General features: G+C 38.3%; 1 protein-coding gene across 2 annotated transcripts; it reads left to right on the forward strand.

The window, feature by feature from the left end:
- Positions 1-2,872: 2,872 nt before the first annotated feature.
- On the forward strand, positions 2,873-27,773 carry LOC121955126 (beta-taxilin-like). Of its 2 annotated transcripts, none has more exons than XM_088089315.1 (11): positions 2,873-3,002; positions 19,575-19,776; positions 19,876-19,948; positions 20,172-20,257; positions 20,630-20,800; positions 20,925-21,119; positions 21,553-21,672; positions 22,508-22,582; positions 24,361-24,453; positions 25,041-25,136; positions 26,325-27,773. In XM_088089315.1, exons 2-11 carry the CDS (start codon positions 19,585-19,587, stop codon positions 27,282-27,284), a joined length of 2,061 nt encoding a protein of 686 aa, XP_087945441.1. In that variant the 5' UTR covers positions 2,873-3,002; positions 19,575-19,584; the 3' UTR covers positions 27,285-27,773. The 2 variants fall into 2 exon arrangements, with proteins under 2 accessions (XP_087945441.1, XP_087945443.1); XM_088089317.1 differs by lacking the exon at positions 22,508-22,582 and adding an exon at positions 22,630-22,704.

Genomic DNA, 27,773 nt, shown 5'->3' on the forward strand with positions numbered 1-27,773 from the left:
GGCAGGAGACAGGTACAGGCGGGCCAAGCGGAGTGCAGCTATGGCGGTCCCTGAGGTGAAAACTCAGCCGTGGGAGGAGTTCGGTGAGGCCATGGAGAAGGACTTCCGGACAGCTTCAAAGAGGTTCTGGGCCACCATCAGGCGTCTCAGGAGGGGGAAGCAGGGCTCTGCCAACACTGTATGGTAGGGACGGGGCGCTGCTGACCTCGACTCAGGACGTTGTGGATCGGTGGAAGGAATACTTCGAAGACCTCCTCAATCCCACCAACCTTCCTTCTGGTGGGGATGCAGGGCCTGGGGGACTAGGGAGTGGGCTCTCCCGTCTCTTGGGATGAGGTTGCCGAGGTGATCAAAAAGCTCCTCGGTGGAAGGACCCCGGGGGTGGATGAGATCCGCCCAGAGTTCCTTAAGGCCCTGGATGTTGTGGGTCTGTCATGGTTGACACGACTCTGCAACATTGCGTGGACATCGGGGGCAGTGCCCTGGACTGGCAGACTGGGGTGGTGGTCCCTGTTTTTAAGAAGGGGCACCGGAGGGTGTGTTCCAACTATAGGGGGCTCACACTCCTCAGCCTCCCTGGTAAGGTCTATTCAGGGGTACTGGAGAGGAGGGTCTGCTGGACAGTCGAGTCCCGGATTCAGGAGGAGCAATGGGGTTTTCTTCCTGGTCGTGGAACTGTGGACCAGCTCTGGACCCTTGGCATGATCCTTGAGGGTGCATGGGAGTTTGCCCAACGAGTCCACATGTGCATTGTGGACTTAGAGAAAGCATTTGACCGTGTCCCTCGGGGAGTCCTGTGGAGAGTTCTCCAGGGGTATGGAGTATTGGACCCCCTGACACGGGCCGTCTGTTCCCTGTATGACCGGTGCCAGAGCTTGGTCCACATTGCCGGCAGTAAGTCGGACTCGTGAGGGTTGGACTCCGCCAGGGCTGCCCTTTGTCACCGATTCTGTTCATAACTTTTATGGACAGAATTTCTAGGCGCAGCCAGGGTGTTGAGGGGGTCCGGTTTGACCTCAGGATTCAGATCACTTTTCCTCTCATCATCTGTGTGAATGCTGACAAACTGCAGCGTTACTTCGACCACGAACACGAGGAAGACGACGTCCCGTCAGCACTGCAGACACTCGCCATGTTTTTATTTGTACATTAGAGGGCGCCGTCGCTTCATCCGTCCTCTGAGTCCCTCCTGAAACCTCGATCAGCTGTTTAAAGCTCATCCCATCATTTTCAATTCAAATATATTGTCCCTTTTTTGGTGATAATTTTAATTTAATTTAATACATGTCCTGTAATTTTGTCTACAATTGGATCCATAATCCTTATTACTGATGTCCAGTGAGGACAATTTCTCTCTACATTTAATGATTTTCAAGTTTCTCGATCATTTGAAGGGTTGCTTTTCGCTCTTTGTTGACACATTTTTTCTGCTTTTTTAACTATTTGAGTAAAATGACTTGATTTTCTTGCAAAAAATGTGGGGAGAAGGCAGTGAGAAACTTATCGTGGCCATGGACAAAATTAGCAAATTAGTAAAATGTTTTAAGAAAGTGACCTTAAAAAAGGCACACAAAAAAGAACTAAAAATGAAAATACATGAACATGAAAATTGCCAAAAAGTGCTGAAAAAATGCACTAAAACATTTTTTTCTGTAACAAATTTTAAAATAAATTTAAATTAAATTTAAATTTTCAATAAAATGAAAAAAAAACAATTTTATATTATTATTATTATTATTATTATTATATAAAATCATGTGACAGAAATAAATTAGAAAGATATATATATATATATTTGTATTTTCAGGTTACTTTCTTTTTACTTTTCAAATCAGTTTGCTCAGGTTTCAAAGGGTTAACTGTATTTGTCATGCTCTGGCAAAGACTGTTTTTAACATTGGTGGTGACAAATCTCACTTTTCTAAGACTGTTATGTTGTATTTGCAATTATTTAAAAAAGCTTTTTAGATAAGAAAATGAACTTAATAATAAAGAAAATTAGCCTGAAACAAAAGAAAAGAAAAGACTGTATTCATAATTATTATGGAAAAAATAAAATTATGTTACAGAGGTAATGTACACATCATTTTATTCTACTATTTATTTTATTCTAAATTTTAGCAGTCTTTTTGTAGTGTCATTTCCTTGTTTACTTATTTTCTGATTTGTTTTGCCAATTTTTGGGTACTAATTGCTTATTTTTGTGTTTCTGAAAAAACAATTTCACTACTTTGCTCAAGTTTCAAAGGTTTCATCTGCACAACCTTTGTCCTCTATTAAAAATAAATAATAATAATAATAATTATTATTATTATCTATAATAATTAATTAATATTAATATCAATAACAATAATAATATATATTTTTTAATAAATACAAAAAAATAAAATAGACTAAATAAGTTTAAATTTTAAAAACATCAGCACCTCCAGCTGCTCTCAGATCCTCATCACACCGTTTAAACGACTCAGAGAGTAAAAACTGAACACTGACTCACCAAACGGTTCACACTTTGGAACAATTGAGACACACATGCCAGGAGACCTGAGGGGGGACGTCCTCGTCCTGCGGTACAGCCCGTCCCCTGTCAGGACAGACAGACAGACAGACAGACAGAAAGACACACACACACACACACGCACACACACACACGCACACGCATGCACACACACACACACACACCCGCACGCACGCACACAGACACGCACGCACACAGACACACGCACGCGCACGCACGCACACACACACGCACGCACACACACACACGCACACACACACACACACACACACACACACACACACACACACACACAGACACGCACACGCACACACACACTCTCACTCATGTGGCCTTGGAGTGTGAGCTGAGCCTCTCGGGTTATTTTGGGGGTCAGCTGTCGCTGGGTCCGTCAGCAGGACCCTCCTCCTCCTCCTCCTCCTCCTCTCTCCTTCCTCTGTCTCTCTCTGTCTCTTCACCTCCTCTCTTCACTCCGCTGATCCCGGTAAGACTCTTTTCGTTCTTTGCCTCTTTAGAAATCTCTCGTTTTCGTGTTTGCAGTCATGTTGTGTTGTAGCAAAAGTTGAATTTCTTTTTTGCCTTGTTTTTATTCCTTAAAGTTGCTCCTTATATCACAAAAAACGCTGAACAAACACGTGGATTTCAATAACGGCGGCCATAAGTTGCTCTGTCATTCTCTGCAAGTCTGTAAATATTCTGCCGAGTCACTGTGAAATAAGCTCTGCTCACTTCAGTGTTTAAAACCCTAAAACTCTAATTTTGTGTTAGTGAAACGATATTATTTCCATTCAAAGGCTCAAGTTTTCCTAAATTGACAATAATGCATAAATTAGGTTCTGGAAGCTGAAAATGTGTAATACACTAAAGACACGCAGACTGTCATAAAAATGTTTTATTTTTGAGCTATTTAGAAAAATATGAAGTGTCATTTATTGCTGTTTGAGCTACAGATTGTTCACTTTGTCACTTTAACATTTGATGACATTTAGGCCTCTTCTGAATTTAGCTGTTGCAGCATTTTGCTTTAAAAACTAATTTCACAAACAGTAGCTGTTTCTATTTTTCTCTTTGATTCAACCTTCTTCTGAGAGGTGAAATCATTTCTGCTCTTGTTTTCTGTTCAGCTGCTTCAGGCATTTTTGCTCATCTTGACTATAATTTATACGTATATAGTTTTATGATAATATCAATTGATGCCACTGCTTTGGAACCAAACATATGGCATCAATTAGATTGGACATAAAAAGCAAAAAATAAATAAATAAAATAAAATAAAGGATTTAGAATATCATTAAATATTTAAATATGTAAAATAGTTTTTTTTTTACTTTATATTATTTTTTATTTATAGAATTTAAAAATCTAAAATATTTAAGAAAAATCAAATTTTTAGGATTATTTCATATTTTTTTGTGTGTGTTAAAAACAACAACTTCTCTTAGATCCTTCAGTTTTCTGTTGTTTTTTTCACATGCAAACGATAGGTTTTACAGCAAAAAAAAACATTATAAACTTCACATCAGTCTTTCTACATTAACTTATCTTTTGGCCTAATATGACTGTTTTTGTTCATCTCTATTTGTTGTTGAGTTTATTTAAAGCTACGGTCTTTTAAATGTGGTGTTTCTATTATTTTGTCCACATCCTGATAGTTGTGATTTAGGGTCTGAGCGCAAATTTGAAGTAAAAATATTCATCAGGTAAAAATATTAGTAGCCTGCAAGTTGTTTATTTTGATGTAGCTGAGAGCTTCATATTTGGGGGAGGGGCCGTGATTGGTTGCGCAACTTAGTGGGTGGAGCTTAATTTTGATTTGAGTGTGTGTCATTACAGCGGTTGGGTTTTTTTGGGAGGGGGTTATGACATGACACGAGGCAGGTAAACAGACAGCACTTACATTAACACACACACATTCCCATGTTTTGTGTAGTATGTGTGTATACAGTGCGTATGTGTGTGTGTGACAGTTTGACTATATATGGACACTCTCAGAATAGATGAGACTATAACAGGTGTGGTCTAGAGTGAGTCTGTGTGTGTGTGCACGCATGTGTGTGTGTGTGACAGAGTGGGGGTTGCGAGGGGCTCAGACGGCTAATTTTAACTGAGCAGATACAATAACAGTGACAGCCGTCATGTTGTGACAGAGCTGTGAGAATAAACAGCCACCACACACACACTCACTCACACACACACACACACACACACACACACACACACACACACACACACACACACACACACACACACACACACTCACACTCACACACACACACACACACACACACACACACACACTCGCACACACACACTCACACTCACACACACACACTCACACACACACACTCACACACACACACATACATGCGAACATGAATAATAGGGGACTATCTAAGTGTACTATCCAAGAGGGAACCTTTATTAGCAGTCATTTTAAAAATACAAAACTAGAATTGAAAATTTACTTTTGAGGTCTTCTTTCACAATATTACTGCAAATGTGATTTTTACAATTTTTTAAAGAAATTGCCAAGAGGGGACCTGAAGCCTTGAGCGACGTCTGCCTATCAAAGGGGGGACATCCATATACTGCAGTCAAACTGGTTTATCCTGGTTCTCTCACCTATAGAGTGCTTCTTTTTCACTAAAACTTCATTTGTATCTTTAAAAATGGGTATGTAAACTTTATTGCTTGCAATATATCAACATTTTTGTGATAATAAATATTACAGAAATAATACTTGCCAAAGCAAAGTATATCTTTTAAAGAAGGCTCCCATAATCCTGTGAATTCAGTTTTATCTTACTATTTACTGTTAATAACTTTATTGTTGTCTTTGTTTTATATATGTATATATATATATATATATATATATATATGTATATTTAGACCAGACCAATTGTAACTACCAATGTATCACCAAAAATTCAGAAAAATAAATCTATAAACGAGTAACATTATACATAAAATGATCAGCAATATAATTACTTATTTTAATAAATAATATATTTATTTTAATTAGTTAATCACTATAAATGATTTAACACAAGTCTGTGACTAATCCTTAAAAAGCTGTTTGCTTCCAAAAGAAAAGAAATCAAACTGTGACATGACAGATGAGCTCAGGTCCAGAGAAGTCCAGTGGCGTTCTGGATTTTGTTGAATCTGGCTTTCACTTAACATAGTAGAGTCTTAAATTGCATTTATAGATGCAGTGATGAACTGTGTTCACTGTCAGTGGTTTTCAGTGTCCCCAAGCTCATTTTGTGATATCATGTTGGTATTTAATGCAGTGCAGCTTTATGGGTCAAAGGTCATGGCCATTCATTTTTTGGTTTTTAGCCTTGTCCCTTTTATGCAGAGATTTCTCAAAGTTCTCTAAATCTTTTCATGCTATTATGGCAGATAGTTAATGGATTTGAACAGCAAATATCTTGTTTTGTAATGTATTCCTTTGTGTTCACAATAGTTTTTCAGTGATGGATGAAACACCTGTGTTTGTTAGTGTATTTTAGCATTATCTAATCTAGACCCCATTCAAAGATGTTTGTTTTTTTAATGACTACAGTCTGTAACACATACTACACACACTGGCATGCAGCATTGTCACAGTGCACAGAGAGTGTCGTGTGAAGTGAAAGGCACATAATAAATGTTGATAAGTTCACAATGACACTCAGCTTTACAGGACTTTACATTCCAGTATTGTAAACTGAAACTTTTCTTTAGCACTTAAAGTTTAACTGGTATGTTAGTGTTTTGATGGGCATTGAAATGGTGATGAGCCACCAACAACTCATCTCAAAACCATCACAACAGGATACACATCTATGAATGGGCCTTCATAAGTCGACTTCTGTTTGTACTCTTTGAACTTTGCACTCTAAAAGAAAAAAAAAATGTCCACACTCCATTTCCTTTTTGTAAGAAAACTAAAAAGGAGTTTTAAATTAAAAATTATGTAACATCAAACTTTGACTTGACCTTTAAAATTGTTCAATTTCCAAAATACTTACCTGACCAGTTTTCACAAGTAGTGAATGTCAATCAAGTTTTCAATATACTTGTGTTCTCAGTCTGTACTTAAAGAAATGCAACTTGTTTGTTGGTGCATTACAGAAGAAGGTCCACCCTTGAGTAGGATATGTAATGACATGAGTCCACTGTTGGCTGGTACATAATGTCACAAGTTCCTTCTTAGATAGCACGGAGTGACATTCACTCAACCATGTAAAGCACATACAAACATATTTAATAATACTTGTGAAAAAAATCTCATCTGAATAATGTTACATTTCTTCTTCAAATATGATTTGTTAGTATGTTTGTGTAACAGAATATAAAGGCTCAACTTTAGTGGCTGGCTTAACCTTTTTATGGCTTGATACTGTATTAATGGGAAATTATGCCCATTTCTAAAATACATACATATTATTTCTATGATCTAAAAGGCAGTCTAAAAACATTAGTAAACATGGGCAACTCGCTCCCATATCCAAAAACTGGAGTGCTTGTGATGTCATGTGATATAAAGTGTGAGTTGCTCCATTGACATGAAATTGTGAAAGATTTTCTAGATGACACTGAGAACAGCCAGAACAATGTTATAAGTATATAGGAACATTTTCTGTTACAGAACTGACAACACCAATATAATAAAGTTCATTTGGGTTTAAGGGATAACAAACATTCTGTTGGTCCCCAAAATTAGGCTCTCGATGAGCAGAAGGAGCAGCTCCAGACTTTATACTTCATGACATTACAAGTCTGAGACTTCTTTCTCTAGTGTCTAGATCAGAGATATCACACATACTGGCTGATCCCTTGGCCATGGAAAAAACATACTGGAATTCCTACTTTAGATGTTCACCTTTACAATGAAGGGTTTCCCAGAAAGGACCAAAAAGCGATATAAAGGTGCAACAGTATTTGCTGATTAATCATAAAAATAGATTTATTATCAGACTTTTACTGGAAATTCCCATTAAGAGTTATTACAAGCACAGGATCTCTTTTACAATGTATGTGCGTGCTTTCAATTTATATGCATAAGAATGCATTTTCTTTGTTGATCAACATTACAGAAAAAAGGGCCACACATATAGAATAAGCGACGGTGGTCCCAAGTTGGCTGGTACATAATGACACAAGTTCCCTTTTGGATAGGACAGAGTGATATTCACACTCCACCATAGATTAATGAAAAAGAAATGAAAGGTGCATTTTGTAAAGAGAAAAATATCTAATACAAAATGTAACTATTCAGTAAAGCTTCTCATTGTTTAGTAAATTGGCACCAGAAATGTTGCCATTGTAGCTTTTTAAAATAAAGGCTATAATGTGAACACAATTATAACTTGTCTTAATATTCACTGTGGACGTGACAGATGAGCTCAGGTCCGGGGAAGTTGGCAGTGTTTCTGGATTTTGCTGATATCTGGCTTTCACTTTGCATAGTTAAGTCTTAATTTGCATTTATAGATACAGTGATAAACTGTGTCCACTGTCCAGTGGTTTTTAGTGTCCCCGAGCTCATTTTGTGATATCCTTCAGTCATGTTGGTATTTAATGCAGTGCAGCTTTATGGGTCAAAGGTCATGGCCATTCATTTTTGGTTTTAGCCTTGTCTCTTTTATGTATTTCTCAAGGCTCCTTTTCATGCTATTATGATAGGTAATGGATTTGAACACCAAATATCTTGTTTTGTAATGTGTTCCATTGTGTTCAAAATGAATAGTTTTTTAGTGATGGATGAAACACCTGTGTTTGTAAGTGTATTTTAGCATGATCTAATCTAGACCCCATTCAAAGATGTTTGTTTTTAATGACTACAGTTCTATAAATATATACTACACACACTGGCATGCAGCATTGTCACAGTGCACAAAGAGTGTAAGTGAAAGGTACATAATAAATAATATATTAATACGATAAGTTCACAATGACACTCAGCTTTTACAGGACTTTAAATTCCAGTATTGTGAACTAAAACCTTTCTTGTAGCACTTAAAGTTTAACTGGTATGTTAGTGTTTTTGATGGGCATTGAAATGGTGAGCCACCAACACCTCATCTCAAAACCATCACAGCAGGATGACACATCTATGAATGGGCCTCACTAGTTATCTTTCTGTTGACCCCATTCAAAGAGGTTTGTGCAACCCAGAACCAAGCTTTATTATTGTTATATCTATTTTTTGGTTGTTTTTGATAACTATAGTTGGTAAACATAGAGTTGTAAATTGTTGGCAAATACAGGGCTGGTATATAGCATTGTCACATGGCACAGAGAGTGTAATGAAGGCATGTGAGATTGTTAAATAAGTTTACATTGACACTCAGCTTTACAGGTCTTTACATTCCAGTGTTGGTTCAACTGAAACAACTCTTTAGCAGTACTCCTAAAGTTTAACTAATGTTAATGTGTTTTGATGGCCATTATGTTAAAAATTCAGACAAACAGAGCCACTGAGAGCCAAGATGCCTACTGCTTTAGAGGGCCACTTTAATAAATAATTACCTTTCAATTATTTCAGTGATATTACATACATGGTTATTATGTCACTTCCTCAGCAGATGTTTTTCTTCACGGAAAAACATGTTTAACCCTTTTTTGAATAGCTTGTAATAATTGTGCAATTGACGACAAATGTGGAATTTGCTTGTATTTCTACTCTTTACAGTTTAACATTATCTTACCCAACATCCACTTGTTTAACACAGGAAAGAGGAAAAGCCATGTTTCAGCTGGATACAACATCTAGGATATGAGAAGAACCCTGAAGCCCAATGTGTAATGTCCTCACGACCATAACGACTCATCGTCAGTTAGAAGAAACCATCCCCCGCACTGCAGGGAATCAAGGCCTGACAGATTTTCACAGGCTGACTTGCAGAGAATCAAACCTCACCCACTGCAGGTCACTCACTTCTCAGTGGCGCAGTTCCACTGTTCAACACTCAAAGTTAGGATCTGAGAATCATATGGGTGCTGGTCACCCACCCTTCAGTGTAGAAGAAACATATATTTTGTCCATCATCAACTGAAGGCCAAGTAAATATAAAATATATCTATAAAACTGTGTGTGAATGTAATAAAGACAGATTGCTTTCTAAAGAATGCACAAAGCCATTGAATCAAATGTACATAGATCATACAGAGATGAATAACATTTTTTTCACACATATGAATACTCAGCCTCTTTTTAGGGATGCATCTTACCCATAAATGTGGTAATTTTTACGGTCGGTACTCATCTTTCTGAAGCTGGCAATATGTATTATAGGCATCATTAATAATTTGTTAACTGACTGTTAATTATACTTTGTCAATACTCCTTGATAACCAATGAAGAAATGATAAATTAATTAACTTTACCCATTATAAGTAATGTTATAGATTGTTATTTTATTAGTCAAATACCAAGACTTATACAGTTCTTGTATAAATACATAAATTCATATTAATGGTTTCAACTAATTTGTAAACCTTTGTAAAAACCAAAAAGTAAATTATACAATATAAATATCTTCTTGATAGATAGGACCAAATATTTATAACACTTTGTTAACTATTAATAGTTGGTTTGAAAACTGTTTATAAACATTGTTTGATGGTTTCTATAGTTGCAAACTGCTAATGGTAATAAACTGTTAAACTGTTAACAAATACCATGTAGCAGATCTTGAAATACTATTTGAAGACCATTATAAAGTTGCAGTTGTTATTTAAATCTTTTGAGTCACTTAATAAATAATGTCTTCTAAGCACTTTTGTAAGGTATACATACATGTTTGCTCTTCATTAAATTTTTAATAGGTTACAAAAGTTGTAAAAACAACAATAACCCACTACATTTATCTTTGCTCAAAGTTGCATGTCAACATTGACTTTCTGTTCATATATGTGTTTAAAATGATAATCACACAATCAGGACACAAACGTAATTTCTTTATGTAGCTCACCATAAAACATTTAAAAGGGCCAAATTAGTTTTACTCCATACAATCAATAACCATTGACAACATTTTAACTATCTAAATAATGTTTGTAGATGCTTTACAGAGTATCTAATTCTTGTAGTATTGTTTTACCTTTAGTTAAAACAGAACCTTTTATTATAATTAGAATAATGAAATGTAAACTTGAGGCAATAACCTGTGCAACATCAAATGGTATGTCATGAAACAATGATGTAATTCATTAGGTAACTGAATATGTTCAACTACTTAAATATCCATAATAGTAACAAGTTTTGAAAAAAAAACAGTATTTAAAATGGGAATTAAAGTGGAGAATTGTATGCCATCTGTACAATTTCAGGGTGTTCTTCCCAATAATCCAGGATGTTGTACTAACCAAGATAAGCAGGTAAGCATTTAAACCCAGGATGGGGAATAAGCCACGTTTCAGTCAGTCTAAATCAGATACAGCATCTTTGGATATGAGAAGTTAGCAACCCTTAGCTCAATGTGTGCTAACGACACCATCGCCAGCTAGAAGAAACCATCCCCCCGTGACTGCAGGGAATCAAGGCCTGACAGATTTTCACAGACTGACTTGTACAGAGTCAAACCCTCACTCACTGCAGGTCACTCACTTCAGTGGCAAAAGTCTCCACTGTTCAACATTCAAAGTTAGATCTGAGAATCATATGGGTGCTGGTCACTCCACCTCTTCAGTGTAGAGGAAATTACATATTTTTGTCAGCTTCATCAACTGAAGGCTCATAAATCTAACAATATATCTATAACACCATGTCAGTGTCATCTTTCCTAAGCTGGCTGTTAACAGACTGTTAATTTCACTTTTGTCAATACTACTTGATAACTAATAAATAAATTGCAACCTACTGATGGTATGCTGATACACTGATACACTTGATGGTATATTGTTAAACTGTTAAAAATACCATGTAGTGGATCTTGACATATTATTTGGGAGGCCATTTTAAAGTTGTATTTGCTGTTTTAAATCATACAGTCACTTAAAAATGCTTGTTTCAGCGCTGTGTTAAGGCATGCATACACGCTTTGCCCCCATTAAATGTTTTATAGGTTAGAAAACTATTTATTTTCATATATAAGTTCAAACTGATTTATGACCAAACCTTTAAATTTATATCACTGTAGCTCAAATGAAAAGGGTTCAGGAGGTGAAATGGACTACATAAATTCAACATTACAGATCAATAACAAAACCTATGTTACAAAAACTACAATAATCCACCATGTTTTTCTTTGGCTCAATGTTGCATCTGACATTTTATTTCTGTTTCCTGAATATGTTTAACATGATGATCAGATCTATCACTCTTACTCTTTAGTTTTGTTTTACTATTCTATAGTTGAAACCAACCTTTATTATGATTAGAACAATTAAATGTTAACTTCATACAAATAAACTATGTAACATCACAATGGTTTGCTATGAAATTCATGTAATTATTAGGTGATTAAATATGTTCAAATATTTAACTATCCAGTAAAAAAGTACTACTTTTGTATCAGTATTCAAGCTAGTGGAATTTGAGGAGAATATATGCCCAATCTAAACTTTAGGATGTTCTTCCCAATAATCCAGAGATGTTGTACCAGCTAAATAAGCATTGTGTGCCACTTGCTTAACCCAGGACAGGGACAGACCCATGTCTCAGGCAGTCAGAGTTGATGTAACATTCTAGCTAATATAAATTAGCATCTCTGAAGCTTAATGTGGAAATGGCCTATTGACCATCACAACAACAAAGAAACCAACCCCACACTGCAGAGAATCAAGGCCTGGCACAGAGCTGCACACGCTGACCCCTCACCCTTCCAAGTCACTCATTTCTCAGAGGTAACCTTAAAGGCACATGGGTGCTGGACACTCCACTCAGTCAATGTGGAGGATTGTTTAATGCTTACATCATAAACTAAAAACCCTTTAAGGAATTTGAAATTCTTCATATAAACCAAAACTGTGTTGAATAATAAAGTCCCTCTGGTCACTGCAGCATGCACACAGAGAGATGGCAAATCATTTAATCCAATACAAAATGAGAAGTCAGCCCTGTTAGACACAATCCATAAATGTGTTGGTAATTTTGCATGCCAGTACACCCATTTAAAAACCTCAGTCTCTCTCCTACAACAGAAGACTTTTAAAGGTCGTATAACAGCAGACAATCCAATCCAAATCTTCAAAATGTTATTTTTTTATTTTACTTGAAAGTGAATCCTATTTTGATCCTAGTTCTGTAGCAGTTTTGTATTGTTGGCTGTTTTATATTTCTTTAGTTGTTTTAGTAGTAGTTGTAGTTGTTTTGGTTTTCTTGAGACTCTAGTAATGTATATACAATTTTGTCTGTCTAATGCAGATTTAAGATTAATTTAAACATTGGAGAAAATATAAAACAAAACAAAACAAAACAAAACAAGAAGTGTCATTTTGTACAGGCCAAGAGGGACAAAGTGTGGACTGACTTTCCTTTTTAGAATTTAAAGTTAAAGTACCAGCCAAAAGTGGCAGCCAAAAACCTATAGAATTTGAAATAGTTCATCTCAGCAGTTGAACAGAGGGTTTTAGAGGTTAACTGTCATTCCTCTAACTGACTTATCCCTGTAACTGAGACAAACTGATTGCTCACAAACCTCCCATATTATAAATACCATTAAAGATTGCTCTAGTCATTTATATCATGATGGTTGACAATGTGTTTTCAACACAAGGTAAAAAGGAGCACACTTAAACAGCAACTCAAAACTTATTCAGGTGCACGATTCAAAAGCAAATACTAAAAAACTAAAATGATATTTTATCTCCAATTTCTAAAAAAATAAATAATTTTATTATTACATTTTGTAAGATTATTTTCTTTGAACAATAATGCATCTAACTTCTTTTTTTCCTATTCTTTGTCATTTATCCATGTTGAAATGGGAATGTTACCTATACTATATATCTAAGATGGAACTTTAGTCATTATATACCAGCCAACAGTGGACTCCATGTCACTTTATACAACTCAAGTGTGGACCTTCTTTCTGTAATGTGGAGCGACAACAAATGGATTCCTATAGATGGGCACACATACATTGGATTTCAACCATAACAATAAATGCCAAATTAGTTGGATTCCTGTGAATTCTGGGAGACCCTGCAATTTTGTCAAATCACTGCAACTATACAGAATTCTTAACTATTTAAACCGGTTAAAATCTGATTTTCACTGTATGTCTGCCCAATAACTAATCCACTCAGTTCCTCAGTTGCCCTCTAAGTATTTCTGAGTATTTGATGTTTTACAAAGAAGACTTTGACCAGCAAAGTTATTTTAAATTATTTGCTTCATTTTATGCAAATATTGGTTTTGAAAAGGCATCATTCAATGATGATGAAACTTTATTCCTTTTTTTAAAAAAAAATAACATTTTTGTTTTAATATCTTTTCCCAATAGAAAAAAACTTTAAATCCTCAAAATAAAACCAAACTTCCATGGCATTTTCTTTTGTTGTAAAACTGTTAAATGGAAGTTTTGAGTACGGCCCATACATATTCTCAAGTGATGCTAGCTTACAAGATGTATGTAGATGTGCTCAGGTTGTCTGGCTGTTCACTGACGTATAATAATGCACGCTGGCTCTGTCCGCTATGTTCACTCACATCATCCTGCCATGATCCAGATTGATGCAGGTATGCCAAAAGCACTGACAGAGGGAATGTATTTGAAAAGTTAACAATGAGAATGGACTGGGTAGCCCCTTTTTAAACACAGTGTCAAGCTATAAAATGGTAAAGACATCCACAACGTGCTGAGCCTTTATATTCAGTTACAAAATACATACTTTACAGATCCTTTAGAAGCAAAAAAAATTACATGATTTAGTTTAGATATATTTACAAGGTAACTTGTGTCATTATGTACCAGCCAACTGTGGACCCCTGTTGCTTATACTACACAAGTGTGGACCTCTTTGCCTGTAGAGGATCAGCAAATAAATGCATTCCTGTGATTATAGAGAAAAAAACATATGTACATTGTAAGATTGACATAAATCTAGTGCTTCTAGTGCATCTAAAACTCAAAGGGAGTTTTGGAGGATTGAGCTTAATCTGTTGTTAAATTTCTGATAATAAACTAATTTAGCATTCATTAAAATTAGTAAAGATCTTTGGTATTTTCTCCACATTTTCTTCCTACCCTTATTATTATTATTATTATTATTGTTTATTATTTCTCCTTCTTTAGATTTAAAATATTTCTGTCTCTGGGGAAGCCGTGCATTGTAAAACAGTGTCAAGCTAGATGGTTAAGCCATCCACTAAAACTGAGCCTTTATAGTTTGTTATAAAATATTAGTTATAATTATAATAATCACAGTCATTGTAATCATAGTTGAGAATAATTTTGAATTATTTAGTGAGATTCTTTTTGTAAGTCTTATCTATTTCATTTTATTTATTCTTTACATGGTGGGAGTGTGAACGCCACTCCATGCTATCCAAGAGGGAACTAATTGTCATTATGTACCAGCCAACAGTGGACCTCAGGTTACATTATCCCATGTTTGGACATGTTTTCTATAATGTGCACCCACAAACAAATTACATTTCTATGCGTATAGACTGAGAGAGTGTATATTGAAGTATATTGAAAAACTGATTGACATTCAGTGCTCGTGAAAACTGGTTGGGTCAGCATCGCCATTAGGACTGAACAACTTTAAAGGTCTAGTCAAGGTCTGAGCGTTACATCATTTGCTACATAATTAAACCTAAAAGAAAATCTTACTGCTGATCATTTTATGTAAGGTTTATTTTGCTTGATTATAGTTTTCTTGCTTTTTTAAGGCTCTAAAATACTGATTTCTCTCCTGCCTTCTGGGTAGCCCTTATTTTAATACAGTATAGAGCTTAAACTTATGAAATCACCTAAAGCCAAGCCTTGAATTTTAATGCAAAGACTAATAACAAATCACTTTTCAGGAGACTGGTGTCTTTATTAACCCTATCATGCTATTTGTATCATATTTGATACATTACATTCTGTGGCCTTCATGTCACCCACATTAACATTACTAAAGCCTGTTTAACGGCCCATCTGCAGTCTGAAAGGCTGCTGGGAGAGGAGTGTTAAAGTTTAAGCACGTGTGAATGGGTCAAAATACCAGCTCCAACCAGGAGGGAGAGCCTGAATATGGATATAAACACCACACACTTTGTCCCCCTTGGCAAAAATCTGAAAAATTTCACCAGAGGCCATAACACGTGATTTTATGATGATTTAGAGCATGTCCAAGTGGGACTTAAAATGTCCCCTGTTAGTTTTGTTGCCCTGTTGGTGACTGTGTAACGATGAGTATGTTCCCTGTTATATATATGCGCGAGTGCACACACACACACACACACACTCACACACACACTCACACACACACACACACGCGCGCACGCGCGCACACACACACACACACACACACACACACACACACACACACACACACACACACACACTCACTCACCACTCACTCACCACCACACACACACACACACACACACACACACACACACACACACACACACTCACACACACACACACACACACACACACACACACACACACACACACACTCACTCACTCACATACACACACTCACACACACACACACACACACACACACACACACGAAAACAAGATTAAATATCTAAAGCCTCTTTAGCAATCCCTCAAACTTCAGAGATCAGCGCACATCAACAGTAAACTGATCAGCATGAAAAATCATATTTAGGTCAGTTGGACTAAAACCTTTCTCCCGTGGTTTGGAGGATCGATTTTCAGAATACTAACATTAAAAGGGTTAATATCCTCAGGGACGTGAATTCAAACTGGGAAAGTTATGATATCTCTCCATTAGTTGTGGACAGTTTTAGCGTCTGAGTGCGCGCTGTTTCTGTAAAAAAAGTCCAAAGGGAGAGTTTCTCTTCATCCGTGAGTAGATGTGCACGTCCTTCTGTGCGGTGATGTGGTTGGCGGCTGTAGTTTAGTAGAGAGGAAATAGTTCCTACATGACACTGCTCACAAAGAGGTCTGTGCAGTATCTTAAGTAACCAGGTCATGTTTTCTGAAAAGAGATTGCTGTTGCTTAAATCGTGGTCTTTGCTGTTGCTGCGGTCCTGTCTGAGGCTGCGCCTGTGTCGTGGGTCTTGGCTGCACTGATGCTGTAATCCTGCTCAGTGCTATTTTCTACTGCCAATATTATTAGAAGTCTCTACTATTAATTCACAAATATGACTGTTATCACCACTTACACAAACTGTAATATCAGCATGTAACATCACATGCTGTCATAAAATACATTTATTAGTTTTATTACTATTATGATTGCCATAGCAATGCGGTTTTTGTCCTGGTTGTGGAACTGTGGACCAGCTCTGGACCCTTGGCAGGATCCTTGAGGGTGCATGGGAGTTTGCCCAACCAGTCCACATGTGCCTTGTGGACTTGGAGAAGGCATTCGACCGTGTCCCTCGGGGAGTCCTGTGGGAGGTTCCCCAGGAGTATGGAGTATCGGACCCTCTGATACGGGCCGTCTGTTCCCTGTACGACCGGTGCCAGAGCTTGGTCCGCATTACCGGCAGAAAGTCGGACTTGTGAGGGTTGGACTCCACCAGGGCTGCCCTTTGTCACCGATTCTGTTCATAAATAACTTTTATGGACAGAATTGCTAGGCGCAGCCAGGGCGTTGAGGGGGTCCAGTTTGGTGACCTCAGGATTGAGTCGCTGCTTTTTGCAGATGATGTGGTCCTGTTGGTTTCATCAGGCCATGAGTGTGAAGCAGCCGGTATGAGAATCAGCACCTCCAAATTCGAGGCCATGGTTCTCAGCCGAAAAGGGTGGAGTGCCCTCTCCTGATCGGGAGGAGATCCTGCCCCAAGTGGAGGCGTTCAAGTACCTCGGGGTCTTGTTCACGAGAGAGGGAAGGATGGAGCGGGAGATCGACAGGTGGACTCTGCAACGATCTGTCGTGGTGAAGAGGGAGCTGAGCAGAAAGGCAAAGCTCTCGATTTACCGGTCGATCTTCGTTCCTACCCTCACCTATGGTCACGAGGTTTGGGGAGTGACCGAAAGAACGAGATCGCGGGTACAAGCGGCCGAAATGAGCTTCTCCGTAGGGTGGCTGGGCTCTCCCTTAGAGAAGCTCGGTCGTCCGGGAGGAGCTCGGAGTAGAGCCGCTGCTCCTCCGCGTTGAGAAGAGCCAGATGAGGTGGCTCAGGTATCTGATTAGGATGCCTCTAGGACGCCTCCCTGGTGAGGTGTTCAGGGCACGTCCCACCGGTAGGAGGCCCCGGGGAAGACCCAGGACACGCTGAGAGACGATCTCTCAGCTGGCCTGGGAACGCCTCAGGATCCCCCGGGAAGAGCTGGACGAAATGGCCGGGGAGAGGGACGTCTGGGCTTCCCTGCTTAGGCTGCTGCCCCCGCGACCCGACCCCGGATAAGCGGTAGAAAATTGATGGATGGATGGGTGTTTGTTTCATGTTATGTTATGTCATTTTGTTATCTGCTGTGATTTAATTGTTAGTTACAACATCTATTGCACGTCTGTCCGTCCTGAAGAGGGATCCCTCCTCAGTCGCTCTTCCTGAGGTTTCTGCCTTTTTTTCCCTGTTACAGGGTTTTTTGGGGAGTTTTTCCACAGTTTCTTGAGGGTCTAAGGACAGAAGGATGGCAAACTGGCAAACTGTGATTTGTGATAATGGGCTTTATACATTAAATTGACTTGACTATTGAGTTTTTTTACAACATCTAATTCCATTATATTGGACAAAAGGCAGACATTTCTACGGACGATATCTTTGACACTCGGTAACTCACACCGTAAACTCTCTAGTCTGATAAATGGTATTATAGGTGAAAGGACAAATATTTAATTTTTTGGGGGGTGAACTGTCCCTTTAAAGATGAGAGGAATAAATCCTGTCTGGACTCACATCACAGTAGCAGATCAGATTTATTGTTCGAATATGACGGAGCTCAAACTGACCCACAGAGTCTGTGTGCGTAAAGTCAGAGCAGCTGTAGGGAGGCGAGCGGCGCCGCAGGAGTTCAGAAGCTTATTATCCTCCGATATTTAATTCCACGTTCCATTAATAACCTGACGGACTGCTGAGACCCGTCACATCAAACCCAAAGTTTTATTAGGCTGAATTAAAAGATTAATTCCACATGTGGATTTAGCTGACACATACTTCATACATGAGATAACAGAGTTACTGATTAAACAGACGTTGACCTAACAGAGACGTATTTTTCTGTTTCAGCCTCAGAGCAACTCAACGACTGATTTAAAAAAAACAAAACTGGTGCTTTCTGACATATTTTCCTTATTTATTTACTTATTAGCTAAATTACTACGACTTTCAGAAGCAAAACCTACAGCACAGATACCAAACCTGCTTCGTTTGGGGGCCATTTTTGCAAAATGACAGGAGGCCAGGGGCCAACTGTAGCAGCCCCATATGTTTGTAGGATTTTAGGACATATGTGGGATTTTTGGATATTTCTAGAATTTTAGGACGTTTCTCAGATTTTAGGACATTTCTTGACTGTACAATAGAAATACAGTTTGGGGATTTTAGGCCATTTATAGGATTTTAGAATGTTTCTCAGATTAAAGGACATTTAGGATTTTAGGACATTTCTAGTATTTTAGGATGTTTCTAGGATTTTAGGACATTAGGATCCTTCACTTTTTGATCAACAAGCTCTATTTGAAGATTTTTTAAATACTCGGCCGCCTTATAGTAAAACTACAAAAAGCAATTCCCAGTGTGAACCTGTAGTATTTGCTGTGAATCAGAAAATCATTTGGGGGCCACTTGCATCCTATCGATTGGACTGTTGGCCGTTCTTTGAGTATCACTAGTCGAGCAGCAGGTGTAGTGGTATTACAGCAAAAGAAATACGTCAAGTCTTTTCTTTTGACCGGCTGCAGCAGCAAACTGTGTCAGTTGGTCTATGAAATGGTTTACGTATATTTAGACTATAAAGGAATGACTTTTTCTGAACATACCCAGAACACTGAGGATGGAGACGTCGGTGAAAGCAGCTGAGGTGTTGGTGCCGCCACAGCCTGACGTGGAGGCCGGAAACACCGAAGGCGAAGCTGCAGCTCCGCCTGCAGCCTCCGAAAACCTCGACCCCATGGAGGAGTTCAGCAGGCGGCTGGAGGACATCATCAGCACCCACGGCTCTGCAGACAGCCTCCTGGACAGACAGGTGAGTCACCTGAACTCAAAGGGACATAAAACACATAAAACAACCTGTACAATTTATTTCTGACCTCTGTTGACATGCGTGTCATTTTGAATTTATCAGACTGTGATGGAGACGGAGACGGAAAAGATGAAGATGGAGCCAAAAGATGACATCCCCGTTGCCATGGAGACGGGTGAGACAGCACGATGCTTTAAGAGTGATGCTTTTGGAAAGAAATCTGTATGATTTAATTTTGCATATCCAAAAGGTTTTTGGGCATTTGCAAGAGCCCAATGTAAAAAACAACAACAAAAAACACAACTGATAAATCCTAATAAAATCAATCCTAATATTTGATTTCTCAATCTATAAAAAACAAACATCTGGCGTTACTTTTTGTGTTTGTCTCTCTGCAGAAGTCTGTCTCATCATGAAGAGTCTGAACAAGCTCTCGTCTCCAGAGCAGAAACTGGAAGATGTGGTCAGGAAATACGCTGAACTGGTGAGACTTTTCACAGCTGTTCTATTTATTTATTTCATGTTTATTTGTATAGGGATATATATATATATATATATATATATATATATATATATATATATATATATATATATAGCATAGAACTGATGCCACATACTACAAAATTTATCTCCTAAGCTAATTCGCAATGCCCGTCCCTATATGGGTCTTTAAAAATAAATACATGATTCAACAACTAACATACTGTCTAAAGTCTCATTCCCACTGCCCAAAAAAACCCGATGGGAAAGGAGTATAAAGCTACTTACAGAACACCGTGCACTAACTTTCAGATGTGTTTTGGTGTGTGTGTGTGTGTGTGTGTGTGTGTGTGTGTGTGTGTGTGTGCGCGTGCAGGCAGCGCTGCGGCGTTGTGATGAGAAGAAGCTGTGTGTGCTGCAGCAGAGGTTGTCCGTCCTGCTGGACGAGCGGCAGCAGATGGTGGAGGACAGTCGCAGCAGCATCGCAGCTCGCAGCAAACTGGAGACTCTGTGCAGAGAGCTGCAGCGACACTACAGCGTGCTGACGGTGTGTAGCTGCTTTAGTTTACCATTCTGACAACAGCACACTGATGCCGGCAGCTAGAAACACATGTGAAATCAGTCAGTCACTGCTGAAGCCCGAACATCCATCCTGTCCTCCTCCCCTCCAGGAGGAGACCCTCCAGCGCTGCAGGGAGGACGAGGAGAAGAGGACCGAGATCACCAGCCACTTCCAGACCATGCTGACAGAAATCCAGGCCCAGATCGAGCAGCACAGCAGCCGCAACGACAAGCTGTGCCACGAAAACAGCAACCTGACCGACAAACTGGAGAGCCTCATGATGCAGTGCGAGATGAGGGAGGAGGTGAGGAGGTCAAAGGTCAACGCATGCAGTCTTTATGGATCCTAAAGAGCCGTTAAAAAGGGCCACTTTTTATTCACTAATTTTCATAAAACAGAAGCAGAGAATTTATTTCTAAACATTTTGTTGTAAGAAGAGCTTTTTATCTATGAACAGCAAATAACAGCAGCTCTGATTGGTTAATGAGCTATCAAGAACCAGCAAAGATATTTGCTGGTTGTTTCTTTATGGCCATAAACTGAATATCTTTGCATTTGGACTGTTGCTTCAACTAAAGAAGCACTTTGAATTTGTTAACTTAAATATTTCCTGCAATCTTCTTAAGTTTTTATGCACATTTAAATCAGTTAATCAAGAAAAGTACGGACCAATAACTAATAAAGAAAGTAGCTGTTTCAGATTCTCTCTGTTTAAGCTGCGTTTTGTCTCTTTGCAGAGTTTGGAGAAGATCAACAAACATCGTGACCTGCAGCACAAACTGACTGAAGCCAAACTGCAGCAGGCGAACGCTCTGCTGGCCGAGGCCGAGGACAAACACAAGCGGGAGAAGGAATACGTGAGTGGATGTCAGCGTCAGCTCTGGAAATGTTTCACAAAAATGTCAATTCTGTAATATTAAAGATGACCTGTGTCATAAAGCCAACCAAAAATGACAAAAGAATATATATATATTTAAAGGATTTTATAGACCAGCCCGGCCATCACATAAAATGTTGGCCATGTGCGTTTCTGCAAACCACAGATGTACTTTTTTGTTGTTTTGTTTTTATTTTTATACATCATGATCACGGTTTTTACAGTGATTTTTTGGGCTTGTATATGAGCTGATTTTGTCTTCAGGAAGTGGAGGGGATGTTGGACGTGGCTGCCGAGCTGCAGAGCAATGTTCGAGACAAACAAACAACAAAATGGGTCGTTTTGTGGCAAGACATCGTTGTGCCTAAACACAACAGTGCAGTAACCCTTGAAACCTGAGAAAACTGCCTTGATTTATCTCAAAAACAGGAATAAAAAGGCAATGGGAAACTTAACAAGAAATCACCCCAAAATAAGCTAATTACGGCTGAACGAACAAACTGCAACGTGAAAATGTGCGAATGTGATGTGGTTTGAAGAGACGTACGGTGCCAACATTTATCTGCTGATTGGGTTTGATTTTTTTGATTGTTCTATTTTTCTGCTTTAATGCCATTTGATATTTATTGTTAAATTAGAAAATGTAGTAAATCTTATAAGAATTACAGCCTTTTTTCCCCATTATTTTCTACACATATTTATCCTTGTTCAATACTTAAGTCAGCAGCAGTCTCTTTTTTTTTTATTAATATATTATATATTCATGCTGTTTCAACAGCACCCAGATTGACTGTGTGTTGTCTCTGTCGCCGTAGTTGCTTAGGGAGGCTATTGACAAAACAAAGAAATGCTTCGCTATGAAGGAGCAGGAGCTGACCATGAAGAAGAAGGTAAAGAAGCGTCTGTAACGCGTCTCTGTCTGTTCTCTTCTAACCAGTTACTGGTTCAGGCTGCTGAGTGGAAGCTGCAGGCTCAGACACTCAGAGAGCAGGGGACTGTGATGCAGGCGCAGGTGAATACTCACTGACAGGACTAACACGCTGACAGCGAGGACAGGTATCACACACCTGGTCGCAGCGGCAGGGATAAGATGACGTTACCATGGTAACGGAGAGACAGGGTCGCGGCCAGAACCTCAGAAATACTGAAACAGCTGTTGAAATTTTTGACCACGTTCATGTTTTCAGTTAACAGATGAATTTTACGGTCTGTGTATTTTTCAACATTAAGTTTTAACAGAGTGTCAAAGTGGGTGTAAAATACCAAATCTATACTAAAGATACACGTCTTAAAAAAAAACAACCCAAAAACACCCTGGATTACCCTTCACAAAAAACCCCAAGGGTCAAATAGGCTGTTAAAGTCACCATAACATTTCTGCATAAATATACTTTACAACAAGGACAGTAAGGCTTTTTTAAAACAAAGATTTATCAATTTTTTTATCAATTAATTAATTAATTTTATGTCTGGCTTTTTATAACTTTTCCTCCCCTAACCCAATATCCCATATTTAAAGGTTTAAAAGGTTTTAAAAGGTATTATTACTGAGTGTAAATCTACTTTACAACAATGACAGTAACGTTATTTAAAAAAATACCAACTATCTGCAGGAGCTGATAAAAATTTATGACCGCTTTTATTTATTTATTTACCTACTTACTTACAAACTTACTTATTTATCTATTTAGCTATTATCTATTTATTTGTCTGTCTGACAAATAAATATATTTGTCATGCAGATATTTCTGGTTGGTCAACATAATGCAGGTGAATAAACTTTTGCTGTTGGTGCTGAAAGTGTTAACTGTTAATTGTTAACATTGTAAATATCATTTGTTCTTTCAGTGTCAGCTGGTTAACTAGAGTGTTGAGTCCGTCCTGTCTGTGAGGTTTGGTGTGTCAGGGTCTTTAAATACTTTCCTCGTCAGATAAAAGACTTTAACGGGTCAAAGGTGTCCTGAACAAGCTGTAGCTCCATTCAGCCGACATGTCAGCAGGATGAATTCTGTCTTGTATTAATACAAAATGTTGATTTGTGAACAATTAAGCCGCATCTTTCTTCTATTTCTCCTTGGAAATATTTCTTATCCGTTTTGTGACGACTGAATTTAAAGTGAATATTAAGCCAAAGTCCCAAATGTATAACACTGAGAGCAAAACTGTGCAGCTGTGAATGATTAATGGTGTCCAGCAGTGTGTACCGCTCATAATTAATGACTGATGCAATTTGTAATTCATCACTTGGATACACAGTCATTATCTAGTACCTTAAGTTTCCCAAGATTCAGAGAAAAAAACATGTTTTGGTTGTTTAAAGATACAGTTATGTGCCTTTCCTGGGTTGTTTAGGGATTCAAACTCTTTGACAGGTGTGCATTTATGAAAAACTCATTTTCAGTGAAATAAAAGGAGTCTTTCATATCTTATTTTGACAAAAAAATATGTTATAATGAGTCCATTTTGGCCTCTGGAATAATCTGCAGTGATCAGTATCTTGTTAACCGTCAGCCTCAAGAGAGAATAAACTGTAAAACATTTTAAGTTTTTCCCAATAACGTGTAGGATGTTTGCTGAAATCCAGGATTGAGAAGTTGATAATCTGAACTTTATTTTATTTTCCGTCTGTGCTTCAGTCTCACTCTCTTTTCTTTCTGTCTGTCCGCAGCTGACCCTCTACGCTCAGAAGTTTGACGAGTTTCAGGAGACACTGGCCAAAAGCAACGAAATCTACGTCCGCTTTAAGAAGGAGATGGATAATGTAGGTGGTGAAATCTGTGTGAAAGCCTGTTGGTCTGATTGAGGACGTTAGATGTCTTTTAGGGATCAGTAGTTGTTATGTTATGTCTTTACTGTCTGTGTTAGTCAGTCCAATCATCAGAAAAAAATGCCATTGTACCTTTCTGCAAACCACGGATACATTACAATTGCGATTTTTTATGTAGCAGTTGTTACATTTCAACAGTTAATTTTACGCACAAAAAACATGCAGTAATAGTTAGGAAAATATCATGTTTCGCCGGAAAAGCAGTAATGACTCACTTAAAAGCAGCCATCCCCTTCACCTCCAGATGACAAAATCAGCAAATATACATCACATTAAAAATGTTGTTCTGACATGCATGAAACATGCAAATTTAACAAATTCCTTGTTTACAAAAACTAGAATGCCAACATTTTCTCCTAGTGACCGGGCTTTACTCGTTCCTACAGATTATGTGCGTGTATACGTAAATATAAAATCTGATTGCTGGTTCTGTGGTGTTCAGTTACCTCACTGTACTTTAAAAAATCTAAAACATAATTTGTCTGATTTTTTTTTTAAATTTCAAACTCTTTTCCTTTTAGATGTCAGATAAGATGAAGAAAATGGAGAAAGAGTCCAATCTGTGGAAGACGAGGTTTGAGAACTGCAACAAGGCTCTGACTACCATGATTGAAGAGGTGCGTTAAAGATGTTGCTGCAATTTCTTGTTAATCTCAAATTCAGTTGACACTTTGGGGATTTTGACGCATTTTTAGAAATAAGGCTTCGACAGCGGTTCTTCCTTTAGGGCTGAATTTCTACCCAAAAACTTTTGCTTCAGAAAACCTTTTTCATCTTCAGTTCTTTAAAGCTTTTCTGCAAGACTACCAGTTTTAATAATAACTGTGGAGACTTTTTTGGAAAGATAAGTTCTTCAAGGATTGTTGAAAGTGTTGGTTCAAATACAAAATGCGTATCCATATTTCAGATTGACAGATTTCACCCGATATTGGTTTTCCAGGGCTGATACTGATTATTAGTACTTAATGAGACCGATAATGGATATTTGGAATCAATATGCATTTACAATAAAAATTTAAATATTTCTGTGGAAATTTAGAATTTGGAATATAACAAATTTAATTTGGAATTTTAAAAAAAACTTTGTTTAAATGCCTTTAGCAAATGTTTAATCAAAACTGAAAGTTTCAACATCACATACAGCAAGTTGCCTGCAACTTTGTTTTTAATTCAGTGAAAATTTTAATTTTATAAAAAAACATTTTTAATTTTTAAATTTTTATAAAAAAAAAATAAATGAATATATATAAAAATATCTCCCTGAGGTTCCTTGGTGTTGGCTGAGTGTAATTTGCACACTTTTTCATTGATTTATATAATAGCCGATCATTAAAATAAAATTCTGATACAGAAATCGCCAAAAGGCCAAATATTGTCCCCGATAATCGGCCAGGATGAAAATCGGTCGAGCCCTATAATGTATATTTTTAAATAGGGATGAAACTGGAAACCCCTTAATTTTTTGTTTGTTTTTTTGTTCTGCCACAGTTGATATTTGTACCATGATTTTATGCCATATAAAACCACATTGTTTGCCAACCTTCTTCTTTTTTTTTTTTAATTTTTTTTTTAAGGTATTTGGTATTTTAGCAGCATACAATGTTTTGGGTCCCAACCTTTCTGCACCATTGAAATAGTAAAGGCTGTAGTTGAAGTGACTTGATGAAATTTCCACGCCCTAAACAGCAGAGCAGTCATTATTTAGTCATTCTGTTCCAAATCATTCGCTGCTGAGGGCATTGATATTTATTCTTTTTCTTATTCTTCTTTTTTCTCATGTTCTCCTTCCCTTCTCTCCCCTCCAGAGAAACGAGAAAGGCAAAGAGTACGATCTGTTCGTCCTGAAGATTCAGAAGCTGGAGAAGTTGTGTCGTGCCCTTCAGGACGAGAGGGTCATCCTCTATGAAAAGATCAAGGAAGTCCGCCAGGCCAACTCCAACATCCCATCAAAGGTCCTTGGCAGCTCGAAACTCGATGACAGCCCTGACTCTGAGGATGCTGATAAAGCTGTCCTGCTGACCCCTGTGGATCTCCAGGAGCTCCAGGAGCTCCAGAAGGAGGACCCGGTCTTAACAGAGAACATGTCCCGTCTGAAGGAGGAGCAGGCCAAGCTGCAGGATTTTGCTGCCTCCCTGTTTGACACACTGGGGGACAATGACGAAGAGGACAAGGCTGATTCAGAGCCCGAAGAAGACATGGTGTCTTCTGCATTTGTCCAGTTCAAAACCAAAACTGAGGTCAAAGAGGAGACGGTTTCAGTCCCTGTTGACGTCAAATCTGAGGCTGCAGAACTGGTTCTCCCAGAGCCAGATAAAGTTGAGGAGGTTCCAAAGCCAGCCATGACCACACCTGCCGAAAACACGTCTGAGGTAACACCCACAGACACAAAACCAGAAGAAGTCCAAACCCATGACAAAGAGGTGCAACCAGTTAAACCAGATGAGGACGTCCAGGAGCAACCAAATGAGGCGGTACCAACATCTGCGCCTGAGAAAGTCAACATCAGTCCGCCCACAGACCTGAAACAAGAGGCCTCAGAGGCCAGCTCGGTCGAGACTGCTGAGGTCAAGCCAGTGATCCCAGTGGAAGCCGAGAAGGTCCAGGCCGAACCAGTGCAAGTACCAGAAGAAGCAGCAGCTAAGTCAGAGCCAGCTCCACCTTCTTCCAAAAACACACCTAAAACAGCTGCCTCCTCCAACCCCGAGTCCTCCAAGAAGCAAACACCAAAGAAAAAGAAGAAGAGGAACAACAAGAACGCTAGCTAAAGTTTAGGATGTGCAGAAGGTGTTTATGTGTGTGTTATTTGGATAAAGTTTGTGTGTGAGAAACTGAAATCATACTGTGCCTTTGTGCCTTTTGTAAAAGTTAAAAACAGTTTGTCCCAACTGGTGCAGCTGAAGTGTTGTCAGTGTCACTTTTCTCAATGTCACCAGATGTGGACGGACAAATAAGCCGACTGTATTTTACAGTCTGAATGTCTAAATGTACCATAAAGTTCACATTTAGTTTGGTCAAGGATAATAAAATGCCTTACTGAAGAGTAAGCACTCAAGATTTATCTTGCAGAAATATTTAGTGATCACTTTGTGCTTTAAAGAGTTAAAGTTTTTGCTCTATGTGAAGCAAAATCCCAAAACAAAACCACCAGTTGGTTTCTATGCCAGTAAAACTGCAGTGTCTCTTTAAAAACTGCAGAGCCTCTTTGAAAGTAGAAATCACAGCGATTCCAATAAAGTCATTTTTTGACAATTTTA

The sequence above is a fragment of the Plectropomus leopardus genome, chromosome 16, assembly GCF_026936395.1.
Source record: "Plectropomus leopardus strain MGB_pleo_1.0 chromosome 16, ASM2693639v1, whole genome shotgun sequence".
Classification (NCBI taxonomy): domain Eukaryota; kingdom Metazoa; phylum Chordata; class Actinopteri; order Perciformes; family Serranidae; genus Plectropomus; species Plectropomus leopardus.

Excerpts from the sequence above, each read along its gene's own strand:
- LOC121955126 (XM_088089315.1), top strand. The coding sequence starts at position 19,585 with ATGGAGACGTCGGTGAAAGCAGCTGAGGTGTTGGTGCCGCCACAGCCT. Across the intron at positions 21,120-21,552 it reads AGTGCGAGATGAGGGAGGAG|AGTTTGGAGAAGATCAACAA; the intron begins GTGAGGAGGTCA and ends GTCTCTTTGCAG. Across the intron at positions 25,137-26,324 it reads TGACTACCATGATTGAAGAG|AGAAACGAGAAAGGCAAAGA; the intron begins GTGCGTTAAAGA and ends TCTCCCCTCCAG.